At 41.9% G+C, this 13654-nt stretch overlaps 1 protein-coding gene across 3 annotated transcripts in view; it reads left to right on the top strand.

Moving 5' to 3' along the window:
* CDH20 (cadherin 20) overlaps positions 1-13654 on the top strand; it is a 113257-nt gene that overhangs the window by 87272 nt on the left and 12331 nt on the right. For 2 of the 3 annotated variants that reach the window (XM_061346675.1, XM_061346676.1), the window contains exons 5-8: positions 1817-1984; positions 3801-4030; positions 8613-8866; positions 12415-12551. In XM_061346675.1, the coding sequence (XP_061202659.1) occupies positions 1817-1984; positions 3801-4030; positions 8613-8866; positions 12415-12551 (789 nt within the window). The remainder of the gene's footprint in view (positions 1-1816; positions 1985-3800; positions 4031-8612; positions 8867-12414; positions 12552-13654) is intronic. The other variant, XM_061346678.1, reaches the window with a different exon arrangement.

Genomic DNA, 13654 nt, shown 5'->3' with positions numbered 1-13654 from the left:
GAAAACCTCACTCACTTTGATTAAAACAATGGTATCAGCACCCTTTGCTTTGGAAGATCTGGGGATCTGATCCTTTCCATAGCTCTAAGGAAAGTTTTAAGGTTCACCACCATCTCCAGCATTTCCTTGCTGACCAGTTGCATGCAGCAGCATCAGAGGCTTCTTAATCAGCACAGATGCCCCTCTGGGTCCCATCTGGGAGAGCATGAACACCAGTCTGGTTCTGAGTCCCCTTCTGCAGGGACCAGAGGGCCCCAAACATAGGCATGGGGAAGCCTGGCTTTTAGGCACTGATGTCTTTTTTCATGTATCTAGACTGTTCTGTATTAAGGACAAGACAAGAGTGGAAATACCCTAAAAAGTATTCATATATGAAGAAAATCCTTTCCAAAATGATAACTATTTTCGTATCTTATTTATATCCATGGAAAGTATTCAGTACTGGTCACTATTTCTTCTCTCTTGCATACAGCGATAATTGCCAATGCAATATCTTTTTACTGCTTTTTTATTAAACCCATACATTGTCTTCCTGCTAAAAATAAACACTAAATGCAGATCACTCAAGTTAATAGTGTCCTGACATGCAAGTACTGCCTGTTGAGCCATGCAGCTGCGATGATGCCCAGGGCTGTCACATATTTGCCCCCACATAGAAGGCCACCCCAAATGTGTCATGACCTATGTCTAGCAAGGGCCATAAGTGCCATGGGAAGTGTCCCCTGGCAGTACATGACCTGGGCTGCATCACCAGCCACTGCTGCTGTTCTGCTCAGGGACCCTGGTGTGGCCAAGCCAGCGTTGGGTAGCTGTGCTGTGAACAAGAAAGCCACCAGTGTGCTGTGGGCAAGTAGCTCCTGAGATGGTATGGGTCACACTGGGAGAACGAGGTTTGACACCTCTGCAATGTAGACCTGTGCGCCTCCTTCCTGGCAGACAGCTGTGGGGATGAGCAGAGTTCAGTGGTGGCAGCCGGCTAAGAGGGAAAGGAGTGCAAACGCTAGCAGATCTGATGCCCGAGGAAAACCAAAGAGCAGCGTCCAAACCCCGACAAGCCCAGCATGGCTGGCAGGAGGAGGCCGGGCGGGTGCGGCAAGCGGAGCCCCAGGGACGAGCAGCAGCGTGGAACAGCCTCGGCAGCAGTAGCTCCCCCGCCGCACGGCGCCGACCGCGCCGCTGCCCGGGCCGGCTCCCCGCAGCCTCCGAGAGAGAAGTGCTGCTGCCACCTCATGTTCTCTTGTAGTAGTGTTACCCCGAAGGACACGGAGGCTCTGCAGGTGGAGGAAGCAGGATCACCACCCCCCGCCCGGCCCAAACCAGCGGCAGCTCTCCAGATTGTATTCGCGTAACCCGCAGAGCGTTTCCTCAGGGTCCCGATCAAAGCCTGTGGGCTTATGCCAGTTTGCCTCCAGGACTGCATGTGTAGGGACGATGGAACACTCACCTTGATCTATCTGTTAACTAATCCCATAACTTCCACTTCTGTGTTGACAGTGATCCCCAAGCAGCACAGCACACTCTGCTCCTGAAAAGTTTTCCCAGCTATCTTGGAAGGCAACATTTGAATTTTGAACAGACAGCCTGCCCCAGAGCTGATGCATTTTAACTGGGCCTCTTTAAAATTCACACCTTCTGTTAACCTAGATTTAATTTGGGTGAGTTTTACTCTGCAAGAAAAGGTGAGAGTGAATGCAGAGCCTGGTCTCATTCTTGACATAGGGACTAGAATGCAGGAGCAAGAGCAGTCCACCTTGTTTGTATACTCTTTAATTGCCATTTCTTTTGTTCCCAAAACCTCTTTCCCCCTCAATCTCAGGCTTAATTAGAACAGCTCTAATGAACATGGACAGAGAAGCAAAAGAATATTATGAAGTGATTATCCAGGCCAAGGATATGGGTGGACAGCTGGGAGGATTAGCTGGAACAACCACAGTCAACATCACCCTCTCTGATGTCAATGACAACCCACCCAGATTTCCACAGAGTGAGTACCCACTGCAGTAGGATGGACAAAAAGGGGTGGATGAGTTGTCTGGCTGCTGTTTGCTGTCATTGCACACATTTTCAGACTTTCGATATTCACTATTAGAGATGGGCAGAATTTCAATCGATGAAGGAACTTTCCTTCAGAAAAAATGTCAAAATCGATCATTCACTACTTTGTCTTTCAGAAGAGGTTTCTGACCTCCAAAATCAACAAAAAATACACTTTTTTAAAAAGAGGGGGAAACTAATTTAGAGAGAAAGAAAAGAAGGATGTCTTTAATGTTCCTTGAATGCTTATGGCCATTGCCTTTGGCTGCTGATTGCTGCACTGACTCTCTCTTCATCTCACCTCCAAAAGGATGCCTGTCAAATGAGGGACATGTGGCAGTGCTGGAAGCTGAAAGACAATTCATTCACCACTCCAGCCAGGTCACTGCAGGGGAGCGTCTGGTAGCTGTGCTGCCAGTGTACAGTACGTTGTCATCCAGGCTGCTCTCCAGAAAAGGTTCATCTAAACCTTAGCAATATACAGTCAAACCCTAAGACATGCAACAGCCATAGTTAATGGAATGCAAAAGCAGGCAACTCCACTCTTATCAGAAATATTACTTTGTATTTACAAAAATGATCCTCAAATCAAGATTTGCAATATTTTGTTCTTTCTTTTGAATTTGTTTAGATCAAATTTATCTACATAATTCTACATTATTGTTAAAACTTGAAAGAAACTTTTCAAGTTTGATTGAGCTAAATATTTCAAGGGATATACTTTTATTTAAAAAAATAAAAACTCTGATTCTTTCAGTGGCATAGATCAGTCTCAAGCCATTATGGTTTTACCATTTTTTCTCATCCAGCTGAGAAATAAAACCTCCTGCAGTTCTTGTTGTTGCTGTTCTCCATCTGTTTCTGCATGCTGCACTATAAATCAAAGCATTACACTATGATTAAGCAAGAAACCTCAAGTTCTTCTTTTCTGTCAGAGCAACTTGTTGAACACACCATTTTCAAACCTGTTTTGAAAGTGGCATGTATTGCAACTGTTTGATATCAAACTCTTGATTAAGAAAATTAAGAGTAGATTAAACCCCATCCTAGGTGTTATCCTGCTTTATAAAGCTCAATAATTGGTGGAGCCAACAGAGAGAGTGCAGCAAGGAAGGTTTGAACATAAAGTATGATGGCAGAGTAGTATTTTAGGCTCAACATCTATATTTTTAAGCATACTTTCAAAATAGAAGCTCTCTCTTTCCCCAGGCTTGATGCTCAGCAAATTAGTGATGCACCAAATGTGCTCAAGACAGGGATTGTAGGGAAAGTTAGTATATTTTAATAGAGTAACTGGTAAATTTGGAAGAAACGGGTAAGCTTCTGAGCTCTCAAAGCCTTGTTCAGGGTTGAAAAGAAGTTTGTTCTGACTTGAGAAAGGATTTGTGGTGCTCAAAACCTATGTGTTTATACCCTGTGTACAAGCTGATCTAATAAAAGATGCCTGTCCTATTAAAGCTGTTTCATATCCTGCTTTATATTGTGGCTTCAACAGCACAAGTGTTAATTGCCCCATTTTTCTAGTTGAAGTTCCCCTTTTCAGTAATATCGCTACTTTGAAAAGAACCCTTTGAACAAACCTGTTGATATGACAAACTCCTAAATAAAACTTTCCCAGACGACTCAGTTGAGCTGGGGCTTTTTAAAGGAAATCACACTGCTGTTGCAGCTTTGGGAAAGGTACTGGAGACACCCTGCAGTCTATGCAGCGTTGTAGCTTGCCCTGATCTACACTTCACATCACAGTCTTTGGTTCCTTTTCACAGCCTGTTTTTTGCTCCCCTCTCCCTCTCTGCTGCTTGTACCAGAGCATTATCAGATGAGCGTGCTGGAGTCTGCTCCTGTCAGCTCCACTGTGGGCCGCGTGGTTGCTAAAGACCTGGATGAAGGCATAAATGCAGAGATGAAATACAGCCTTGTGGATGGAGATGGACTGGATGTCTTTGATATTAACACTGATCCTAATTACCAAGTTGGCATCATAACTGTGAGAAAGGTAGTAAAGTTTTCTTTTTATAGTAATTTATATGGCTAACATGTAATTCCTGGTTACATTTTGTGCGCAGCATTCCCTTATGCCTGTAGTAATTTGGTTCCCATTACGTGACAGTAGCCCCTTTTGTGCTATAAAACACAATTTTTTTTACATTCATTGCTAAAATGTGAAAACAGCATTCCTAGGAACAGCCTTTAAAAAGTGGGGGAGTATTAGCATAAACATGTCTTATCCTACTGACGGAATGGTCGGATTCGCTATTTGTCTATTTAAATATTCTCTGTAGCTTAATTATCCTACAATACAAGAAATTAGATCAATATTTGCATTTGAACTGTACACATTTTTCACTCCTGTGTCCCACAGACAATAATAAAGCATGCCTTAGAATTATTTATAAACCAATAAAACCCAGGCATGTTTTTTTTTAATTGCTGCTTGAAGATCCATAAATGCTAATTAGGCTAGAAGAAGCTGTCTCTAAAATGGCAGCTGTGAAACTGCTAGTACTCTGTACCGCAGGCTATGAAGAAAGGCATGGAGTATGTTCCTTAGACTCCCTGCTACAGGATATTTATTCTACAAGCTTACATAAATGCTAGAAGTTCAACTCTATTTCTACGCTATGAAATTATAGCTGTATTTCTGCCTAAGCATATCTAGTGTACTAATAAGGAAGTATATTTTCCATTTAAATAGCCTGGGATTAAATTGTGCACTAAAATGGAAGAGCACATGGCAGAGATTTGACCCTACAAGCCTCTATGCCCTGTAGCAAAGTATTTAAACATGTATTTATTGTCACATTTCTCCTGAGCACTAGTCCCTAAAGTTAAATAAGTTTGCTGGAATTAAATAGAGGTTGAATGCAATCTCTAAAGTAATTTTTCACTAATTTATTGATGAAAGAAAATTGTTTGTTTGGAGTAAATGTGTCAATAAGCTTGACTTTTGTTATTATGAATACAGTTCTACTAGATGTTTATGTACGTTAGGAGGAGGAGTTATAAACTTTTACAGCATCAATCATACCTGGTATGTACTGGCATCAGGTACATACTGCTCAATACATAAATGTTTGTAAAATTCTATATATGCCTGTAGTTTTTTTTTGTAATGTTACGATCATCGATATCAAAACATTGGGAAAGTTGAGCTTTTTATCCACTTAAGAAAAGAATAATTCAACTGAATATCAAAATGGGGGGAGTGGGGGGAGTGGGGAGAGAGAGAAAGAATTTCTAAACCCAGAATGAAATCTTTGAAAGAAAGCAAAACTTCCCCTTTCATTTTTCTAGACAGATTTGCCAAGCAAAATAACTAACACTTCTATCATGGGCATCAAAATGTCAGAATTTACAGTTACAGATAAGAACACTGCTTCTAGTCTTGTGGCCACTTACTACAGCCCACTAATCCCAAAAATGTTGATCACCTCCTGAAGAGTTACAGCCCTTTCCAAGCTCCCTCCCTGTGAGGCTGATAGTCACTGCAGTGAGGTTTCCCCCCTTCTCCCTTCCTGTGCTGCCACGTTGCCCATAGGAGCAGGGTGGTGGGTCACTCAGCCAGGACCAAACCCAGTGTTTCCTTCCTAGTCAATCACTTCTTACAGCTAAATCCCTCCTGCACGGCACATCTCTCAGTGTCTGTCCCAGCACTGGGGTAAGGAGGATGAGGAGAGGTTTCCACTGGTTGCCTTTCCTCTCAGCTGTGTTTTACAATGCTCAGTTTGTCGAAGGCAACCCGCTCACCCTCCCTGTGGTGCCACTGTTGGAAAGAGGTTTGAACGTTCCTGTGGAAGACAAAACTGGGGGGGCAGTGATGTTGACGCGTTGGCACGTGAAAGGATCTCTGGAGAGAAAGCCAAGGCTGATGAAGAGGGCAAATAGAGGGGGTCTGAATGCAGAAGCATCAAAAATACGATTGCCTAGCACACTTGTTTGATTTATCTCATTTGCCTAACTTGATCATTCCAGGTGATTATGTCTTTTCATAATGTAGTTGGGTTTTATAGCTAGTAAGTGTTTCTGTGATTTAACTGCTCTTTTAACAACTTAGCTTTTTAGTGTACACGCAGTGTTTCTCATGCAGTTTTCTGAGAAGCCATGAAATATAATGGCCTCTTTCTTAATATATGTTTAGGCAGCTTTGCATTGCACATTCCTTGACAGATGGACTGTAAGTGTTGCTTGATCATGTGAATTTATTTTATTGCTATTTTTACAATGCATAAATATGCAACTGGTAGACCATAACAGCTCTTCAGCAATGGATAATACGTTTGTAGATCTAGATAAATCTTTGCTGACAAGTGCTATGCCTGCAGTAGTCACTGATTTACCAGGTGGAACTAAGGGCAGCCTGAGTAACTTTCAGTTCATCTCTTTGCACCTGCTGCCACAGGTTGCACAGTTTGTACTACATCACTGCACAGAATCTCCAGTAATACTGGACTGTCATCTCCCCAGCACAAGAAAACCAATTCCCATTCCAGTTTTCATTTCTCGCCTCCATGTCCTGAATTCTGAGGTTTAGGTTTATAATTTCAAGAACTCCAGTCTTTCATCAGGCATTCTTATGGAGAACATCAGCACTGGCAATTTTACTGCAAAAGCATGAGCTTTTGTATGTCACTGCAATGTTTCCACTTCTCAAGAAACAAGCTGTTGTGGCAGCAGAGAAGTACTGAAGCCTCCCTTGAATTTAGGGTTCATTTTGAGGCCCATAGGATATACTTCTGCCATGCCTGAGCATGTGAAACTTCTGCTGAGGTTGCTTAAACTAATATACACTTCATGGCTGCAGAACTGGCCGACTGCATTACTGAGCAGGGCAGAAAAGAGATGGGTTGCAGCTGGCCAAGGCCGAGGAGGACTTCACTGCTACAGGAATGATCTTTGCAGCTTTGACTTCCAGTTGCTTTGGCATTCTCTTTCTTCATTATTTTCCTGCCCATCTCCTTGTCCCAGTCTGGTGGTGGGACTTCATGAACAAAGTGCTGACCAAGAAAAGCAAAGGTGTTGGATGGGAACAACAGCAGTGATCTGACTATAGTCCAAATGAAATAAGGCTGTGCATGGTAGTTCCACACATGATGCTCGAGCCACATGTTTTGAAAGCCATTAATGCAACAAAAAGGAGTATGTCCCACTGGGCAACCCCGAGAATTGGGTCATTTCTTTCCTGGTACAAAGTTGCCTAGATCAAGATCTCTTCCAGCTAAGGGGAACAAGTTTTGCTGGTTTTCAGCATTGAATCTGCCCAGATCACAGAAGTAAAGGGTTGTGACCAACTAGCCACATTGCATGTAACTTCCAACTGCATCTTGGGAAGTCTGACTCTGTCCTCTGTAAGCTGTACCTCACCTGGTTAATTTTTTTTGTATATTTTGGACTGATCCTCCCATACTGTCTTTCTGTTTGTCAGATGCTTTTAGTCATCTCTTATCAAGACTGGTAATTTGCACCTTAAATACGTAATTCTTTATTTAGTTGTAAGCAGGTTTGGAGAGGTCTTATTTTCTTCAAGGGTCTGTAAAAAGAAGAGGGAAGGAAGATTAAAAATGTGTTTATTGAGAGGTCCATTGTTAGCATTAATTATTTCTATATCCGTGTTTACAAAATAAGTAGTTTCATCTAAATGGGAAATCAAGTTCATGAAACCACCAGCAGAGGAAGCTACCCCCGTTTATTCATTATTTCAGGAATTTTTTTTTTAAAAACAGCTATTCCCACTCCCTGCTTCAAATAATATCTGGGTATTTCATCCAGAAGAGCTGCTGTAGGAAAAGGTCAGGGGTACCTCATAATGCTTTGAAATTAAACTATACTCTAGTCAGGGAGGAGGTTCAAATCCTAGCACTTGGCACACCTGGATTGTGAACCTGTGTTTAGAACACTTACTGAGAGGACATGAAAAACCCCACTTCTAGGAAGGATGGATTACTGATAAAAACTGGAACAGGATTCCACAAGAGAGGCTGATCATGTCCCCTGCTCCCACTGGAGCCCTTCAGCAGCATGGCAGAGAGGGTTCTCTGAAAAGGAGACTGATCTCCGTACAGAGAAAAAAGGATGCTAAATGGTGCCTCAGTCTCGTGCGTTAGCATCCTTGTCCCTGACACTGGACCCATTTTGAGGAACCAGCTCTTCCTATTCCACTTATTTCCAGGTGCTCCTTTACTGTCTGTTTCTACATGTATTTTCCTCAGAGTGGCATGAAACACACTCTACCGATCACAACAGTGGTCTTGTGGCTGCTTTTACTTTCCTTTCAGCAAGAAGAATGAAAGAATACGTATTCTGGTCTTCAAATATTTCTACTGGTTTGTTCAGTTCAACTGTCAAAAAAAAAATATGTATAATGTACTACTTCTAATATTATTTTCATTCAATACTTTTATTCCATCTGCAAATAATTACCTTTGTTAGCCATATGATTAAAAAAATCTAAGAAAATATCTACTTTAAAAAAGAAACATCAGTTTATATTAGAGGGTAACTTTACTGCTGAAAATTAAAATTATATGTCCTAAATCACAGGGCTCAGTTTGCCTAACTCTGGTTGTTGTTTTCCTACTCAGCCTTTAAGTTTTGAGAGCAAGAAAAGCTACACCTTGAAAGTAGAGGGTGCCAACCCCCACCTGGAAATGCGGTTCTTGAACCTTGGTCCCTTTCGCGACACCACCACCGTCCACATCACTGTGGAGGACGTAGATGAACCTCCTGTGTTTGAGCCCAGCTTCTACTTCGTGGAAGTGCCTGAGGATGTGGAGATTGGAACCACCATACAGACCATTATTGCCAAGGACCCAGATGTGACCAACAACTCCATCAGGTCTGTCCTGTCTTTGTGTGTTCCCCCATGTGCTCCCTAATATGTATGGTTGGTGAGGCAATGATGAAACAGCTCAGCTGGAACTCACTCATTTTTAGCCAGTAGTAGTTGTCAGTAGGTTTATCCAAACCAGATCTCACACACTGAGGGGCTCTGCTATGACTGTCAAAGCAATGCAGGAGCTCACTGATGCCTTTTCTGTGGTATAGAGAACTTCTGCATCTAGTACTGCAAAAAACTGGTCAGGCATGTCCTGGTAGGATACATTGAAAACAAACCGCATGCTGTCATACCTTTGCTGGCACAAAACCTGACAACATCACTAAGAGTCTGCTACCATACCAGGGGGGAAGGTAACCAACTTACTTCTCCTTTCTGCCCCTCCTGATTCAAAGCCTGCCTTTGTCAACAGCTCAAATACACAGCTACTTTTAGAGTATATTGAATGCATACTAATAAATATTCATGAACCACTAAATTGTATAGTGCCTGGTTAAAGCTACAGAGCTAGATATTCCCATATGGAGTTAAGAAAGGTAAAGGTGTATTTACAACCATGGGAGCTTTGTAGCTGCAATTCAGCAAGGAGCCAAAGGAGCAGATTTGTGTGATCACAGCGCTCTGTTCCATAGTAGCTGCCAGGTCAGCCCAGTTTATCAGAGAAGATAAGTTTTTCTCCAAGGCCAGCACACATACTAATTTTCACTACCTGCAAAAGCTCCAAGTGACTGCAAGTTAATCCCAGCAGGCTGGCTGCTTCTCTCATCTGAGAAACACTCTGAGTTTTCAGCTGCAGTTTGCCTAACCTTGGGTCAATCCAGCTTCTGAATTGTCTGTGTTCAGGAACAGGCATGGGAAATGCAGGAGGGAGTCGAAACATCAAATATTTGGAGTTTCTGAAGAAAGTCAAATCTATATGAGCAGCTCTGGGCTTCACGTAGGAGATCGGAGCAGACACAGAACCTGTTCTTCTTAATGATGTCATTTCCTGTGTTGCTGCTCTAATTAGTTTTTCATCTCTGTTATTTTAATACACCTATCTTTTCTATGTTATAAGGTTACCATACTTCTCATGATATTGTCTCAAATTATTCAATAAAACTAAGTATTATACTGTCTACATCACAATTTCATTAACCTAAACCTTTTTTCACTTGCATCCTATTTTGCTGATTACTGTCTAGCATTATCAAAACACTGCAGTGCAGTTTTGTGCTAATCTGCTTAAAACAGTGTAAGAGTAATTCTGTGGACTACCAGAAGGCAGAAGTGTTCATTGTTATTTTGAATGAGGTTTCTCTTAGTTTTCGTCAGAGATTTCCAGTGACTATCCTTGATGAAACAGCACTCTATAAAGCACAGAATGCATCACCAGAGATACATTACAACAACAACAAAAAAAAAAAAAACAGTTGCAAATATTCACGGACTCCTTTGTAACCCTGTCACTTCCTGACTTTCTTCCTCTCTTCCTTCCCAGTTTCTGCCCTTCCCACTTTCCTTTCTTTCCTCCTTCCTCCCTTCTCTCCTTCCTCCCCCACACCTAGTACATACAAATGTAAATGGCTGGGGTAGAGAGAATAGGAAAAAAAAAAAAAAAAAAAGAAGAATAAATACTACTTGTAATGCTATCTAAAATACAAATGTTAAGATTGGTTCTCCTTGCCTGTCATGTGGTCCACGCCATCCATGACAGCTTTGTGCAGTATCATTCTGTGAGTGTTTTAGGCTTGCTTTGCATTCTCTTTGCACAGGGCAAGGCAATATAAGAAAACCAAAATCCCATGTTTTGTTACACAAGCTGTAATCCATCTGAAATTAAAACAGTGATCTGACCCTCCTTTTGCCATCTTTTTCCAGTATGGAAAATCCAGGACACGTTGTGGGGGAACATGGGAGAACTCTCAAATCCTCATTTTCCCAGCATCCAGTTTCTGGACTCTCACGTTGTAAAATTATAATGGCTGAAAATATACCATGATTGTTGTTAAGTGATTCAGGAAGATTACCTAAAGAATACAATGGAAACAAGTGTGAAGGAGCAGGTGTTATTAGCAGGAGAACTTACATGGAGAATCCAGACAGAGGCTCCACCTGTGCTTCTTGACACCTGTGATTAATACTTCAACACTTAATCGCAAAGCCATATGCAATTTCAGATACTTGTTGGCCTTAAACTGTCAGAGAAAAATTCTTTTTATAGCTCTCATACAAGAATAATTGTTATAGCTAAATATAGGAACACTCGTATTTATTTCCTAAATAAATCAAAGGCCTCAGAAATCTATTTAAGAAGGGATGGGAAGGACTGGAAATGAAAGGGAAGAAAACCTGATATCCCACCTTCTTTGATTTTTCTGGAAAAAAATTGTAAAAGAATTTCCCAATGTCCTGGGTTTAGCAGTGGTTAAAACCACGACACCCAACAACACAGCCCAATAATATTTTATATCCCTATATAAAGATCAGGCTGGCATGCTTGTTCCAGTCAATGCACTTGTGCTGAAAGGAGAAAATTCAGAAGAACAAGCCCTGTTCAGAGTCTGTTATGATTAATGTTTTCACTTCCCATCAACTTCAAAGAAAGAACCAGCAAAAATGAGGATAAGTCTGGGCTGTCTTCTAGGCTGTGATGTTTACATAGGTTTGTGGGTGGCTTTTGCCAAAGGACCTCTTACGATGAGTATAGCTTGCTAGGAAGGCAACTCGTGCAAAATGCTGTTAAGAGCAAGGTGATGCATATGAAAGGTATTGAGAATTTTACACACCCTGCAAAATGGTCCCTCTGACTGAATGAGTACAGCAGTGACAGCTGTCAATCAGCTGACTCCCTGCCCAAGTTTTCTGGCCTTCAGGTACCACCACATTTCCTTGCTCATGGATACAAAAAGCTTATTCCTAGCATTAAACTGACATAATATTAACCAGGCAGGTTCAGCAATTATGATGAATCAGCCTCACAGAAGGGGCTGCTTTTCTAGCTGAATGATATGAGAAAGCCATTCATCATCCCCTTCAGTTGACATGGCTCAATCAGTATGGATGGTTCAGGATGCAGGTGGAGTTTAACCCCCTGAAGGAGGAGAGAATACAAAAGCAAAAAGAAGGGAACATTTCCTCCTTGTCAGCATAAGGTGCTCAGAGAATGATCTGAGTAAAGTAGTTTTCATTTTTTTCTCAGTCATGCCCAAGGAAAGGGCATAATTATTTTGCTTAGAAAAAGAAATCACACTCCCCACTGACAGATTTTCTCTGTAAAGCAGATGTTCCTGTGCTGAGCTGTGCCTTGCTTTGAGGCTTCTTTCTCTGAATCTTCCTGTCTTCCAGCTCCATCCAAGTAGTACTCGCCATTAAATGCTGTTAGCCACATGAACTAGTTTTTTGAGAAGCTGACTTTACCTATACAAGTCAATGAAGCATATAACTAGGTTGTGGAAGAATGTGGATCTCCTGGGTATGACATTGTTCCCATTGCTGGGGTATTTTGTTGGCTATAACATACAGTTTTCACAAGGGTTGCGTAATACTTTTGATATGTACTCTTGCAGATACTCAATTGACAGGAGCAGCGATCCAGGGCGGTTCTTTTATGTCGACATTACATCAGGAGCACTGATGACTGCAAGACCTCTTGATCGGGAAGACGTTTCTTGGCACAACATCACTGTGCTGGCCATGGAGCTGAGTAAGGAGGATGCAAACCGTACATAGATTAAAAAGATATAATAGACAAAGTAGGCTGAGAGACAGATTCAGCAGTTCACATGTTCTTATGCACTGAGTAGGAAGCCGTGTTAACTGAATTACTTTTCTGACATCGACAAGCAAATACTGCATTTTATTTGTTTTTTGTGCTCCCTTTCACAGGATGGTGGGAGGAGTAGAGGCTGGCAATTCAATGCAGAGCACTGCTTTTCCAATTCATTAGTATTCCAGGGATTTATTTGAAACACTTTCTGATGTGTTTCTGCAAAAGCTCTGTCTCTTCAGAAGGGCTAGGCAGCTAAAGCAGATATTGTATATGCTGCACAAATGCCAGAGCTGCCAGTCCTACCTGGGAGGATTGAGTGGTGCAGGGACTGGTAGGCAGAAGTGATCCTGCACTACTAGGTCACCAGCTGAAATTTGCTCTGGTTCAGCACCAAGTAAAGGTCATCACCATCTGCTTGCTGCATAAATAATTTGGGCCAGAATGCTAAATTCATTATGCATTTTGGCTTTACAGCAAACCAAAACTCAGCTCAGGATTCGTCTGTTCTAAGCATTTACCTAGGCTTTGAGAGCAAGGAGATGCTGATTATTTTGTAGTGTCTCTATGAAAAATTTAGCTGAGCTTGAAATACTAATAGATGTGAGATTCATAAAGCAGTTTGGGGGATATAAGCAAACAAAAGCTTCACCCAGTCTTCACCAGAAATCTCTCTGGTCCGTATAGCTTTCCCTCAGGATCTCAGTGCATCTGCTGAGGGGCAGCAGCTTTTCAGAAGCTTGCTGCCAATAGCGGCATCATTCCTCATGTCTGAGAGAGTTCCCTGCACATTCAGGCTGGACCAGAGATATAGGGCAGTTTGAGAAGAAAAAAGTTTCAAGAAGCTTGTCCAAAAATGCATCAGCTAACTTGAGGTTAGTAAAGAGAAGGTTTCACAAGAGTCAGGGTGACTCTGCCTTATGTTTGCAGGCTGTTCCAGAACATGATGTTTTTCTGTCCCCTTTTTACTAGTGAGGAGTTGGTGACATGATAGGATCTCACCCCCATCCATTTTGATGCAAGTTTTTGTTTTCAGTCAC

Source organism: Neopsephotus bourkii, unplaced genomic scaffold (genome assembly GCF_033783945.1).
Source record: "Neopsephotus bourkii isolate Nb327-2 ecotype Australia unplaced genomic scaffold, CSIRO-AGI_Nbou_v1 NB_272, whole genome shotgun sequence".
NCBI lineage: Eukaryota > Metazoa > Chordata > Aves > Psittaciformes > Psittacidae > Neopsephotus > Neopsephotus bourkii.
Note: the sequence above shows the minus strand (reverse complement) of the source record. Positions and strands in the feature narration are given on the sequence as shown.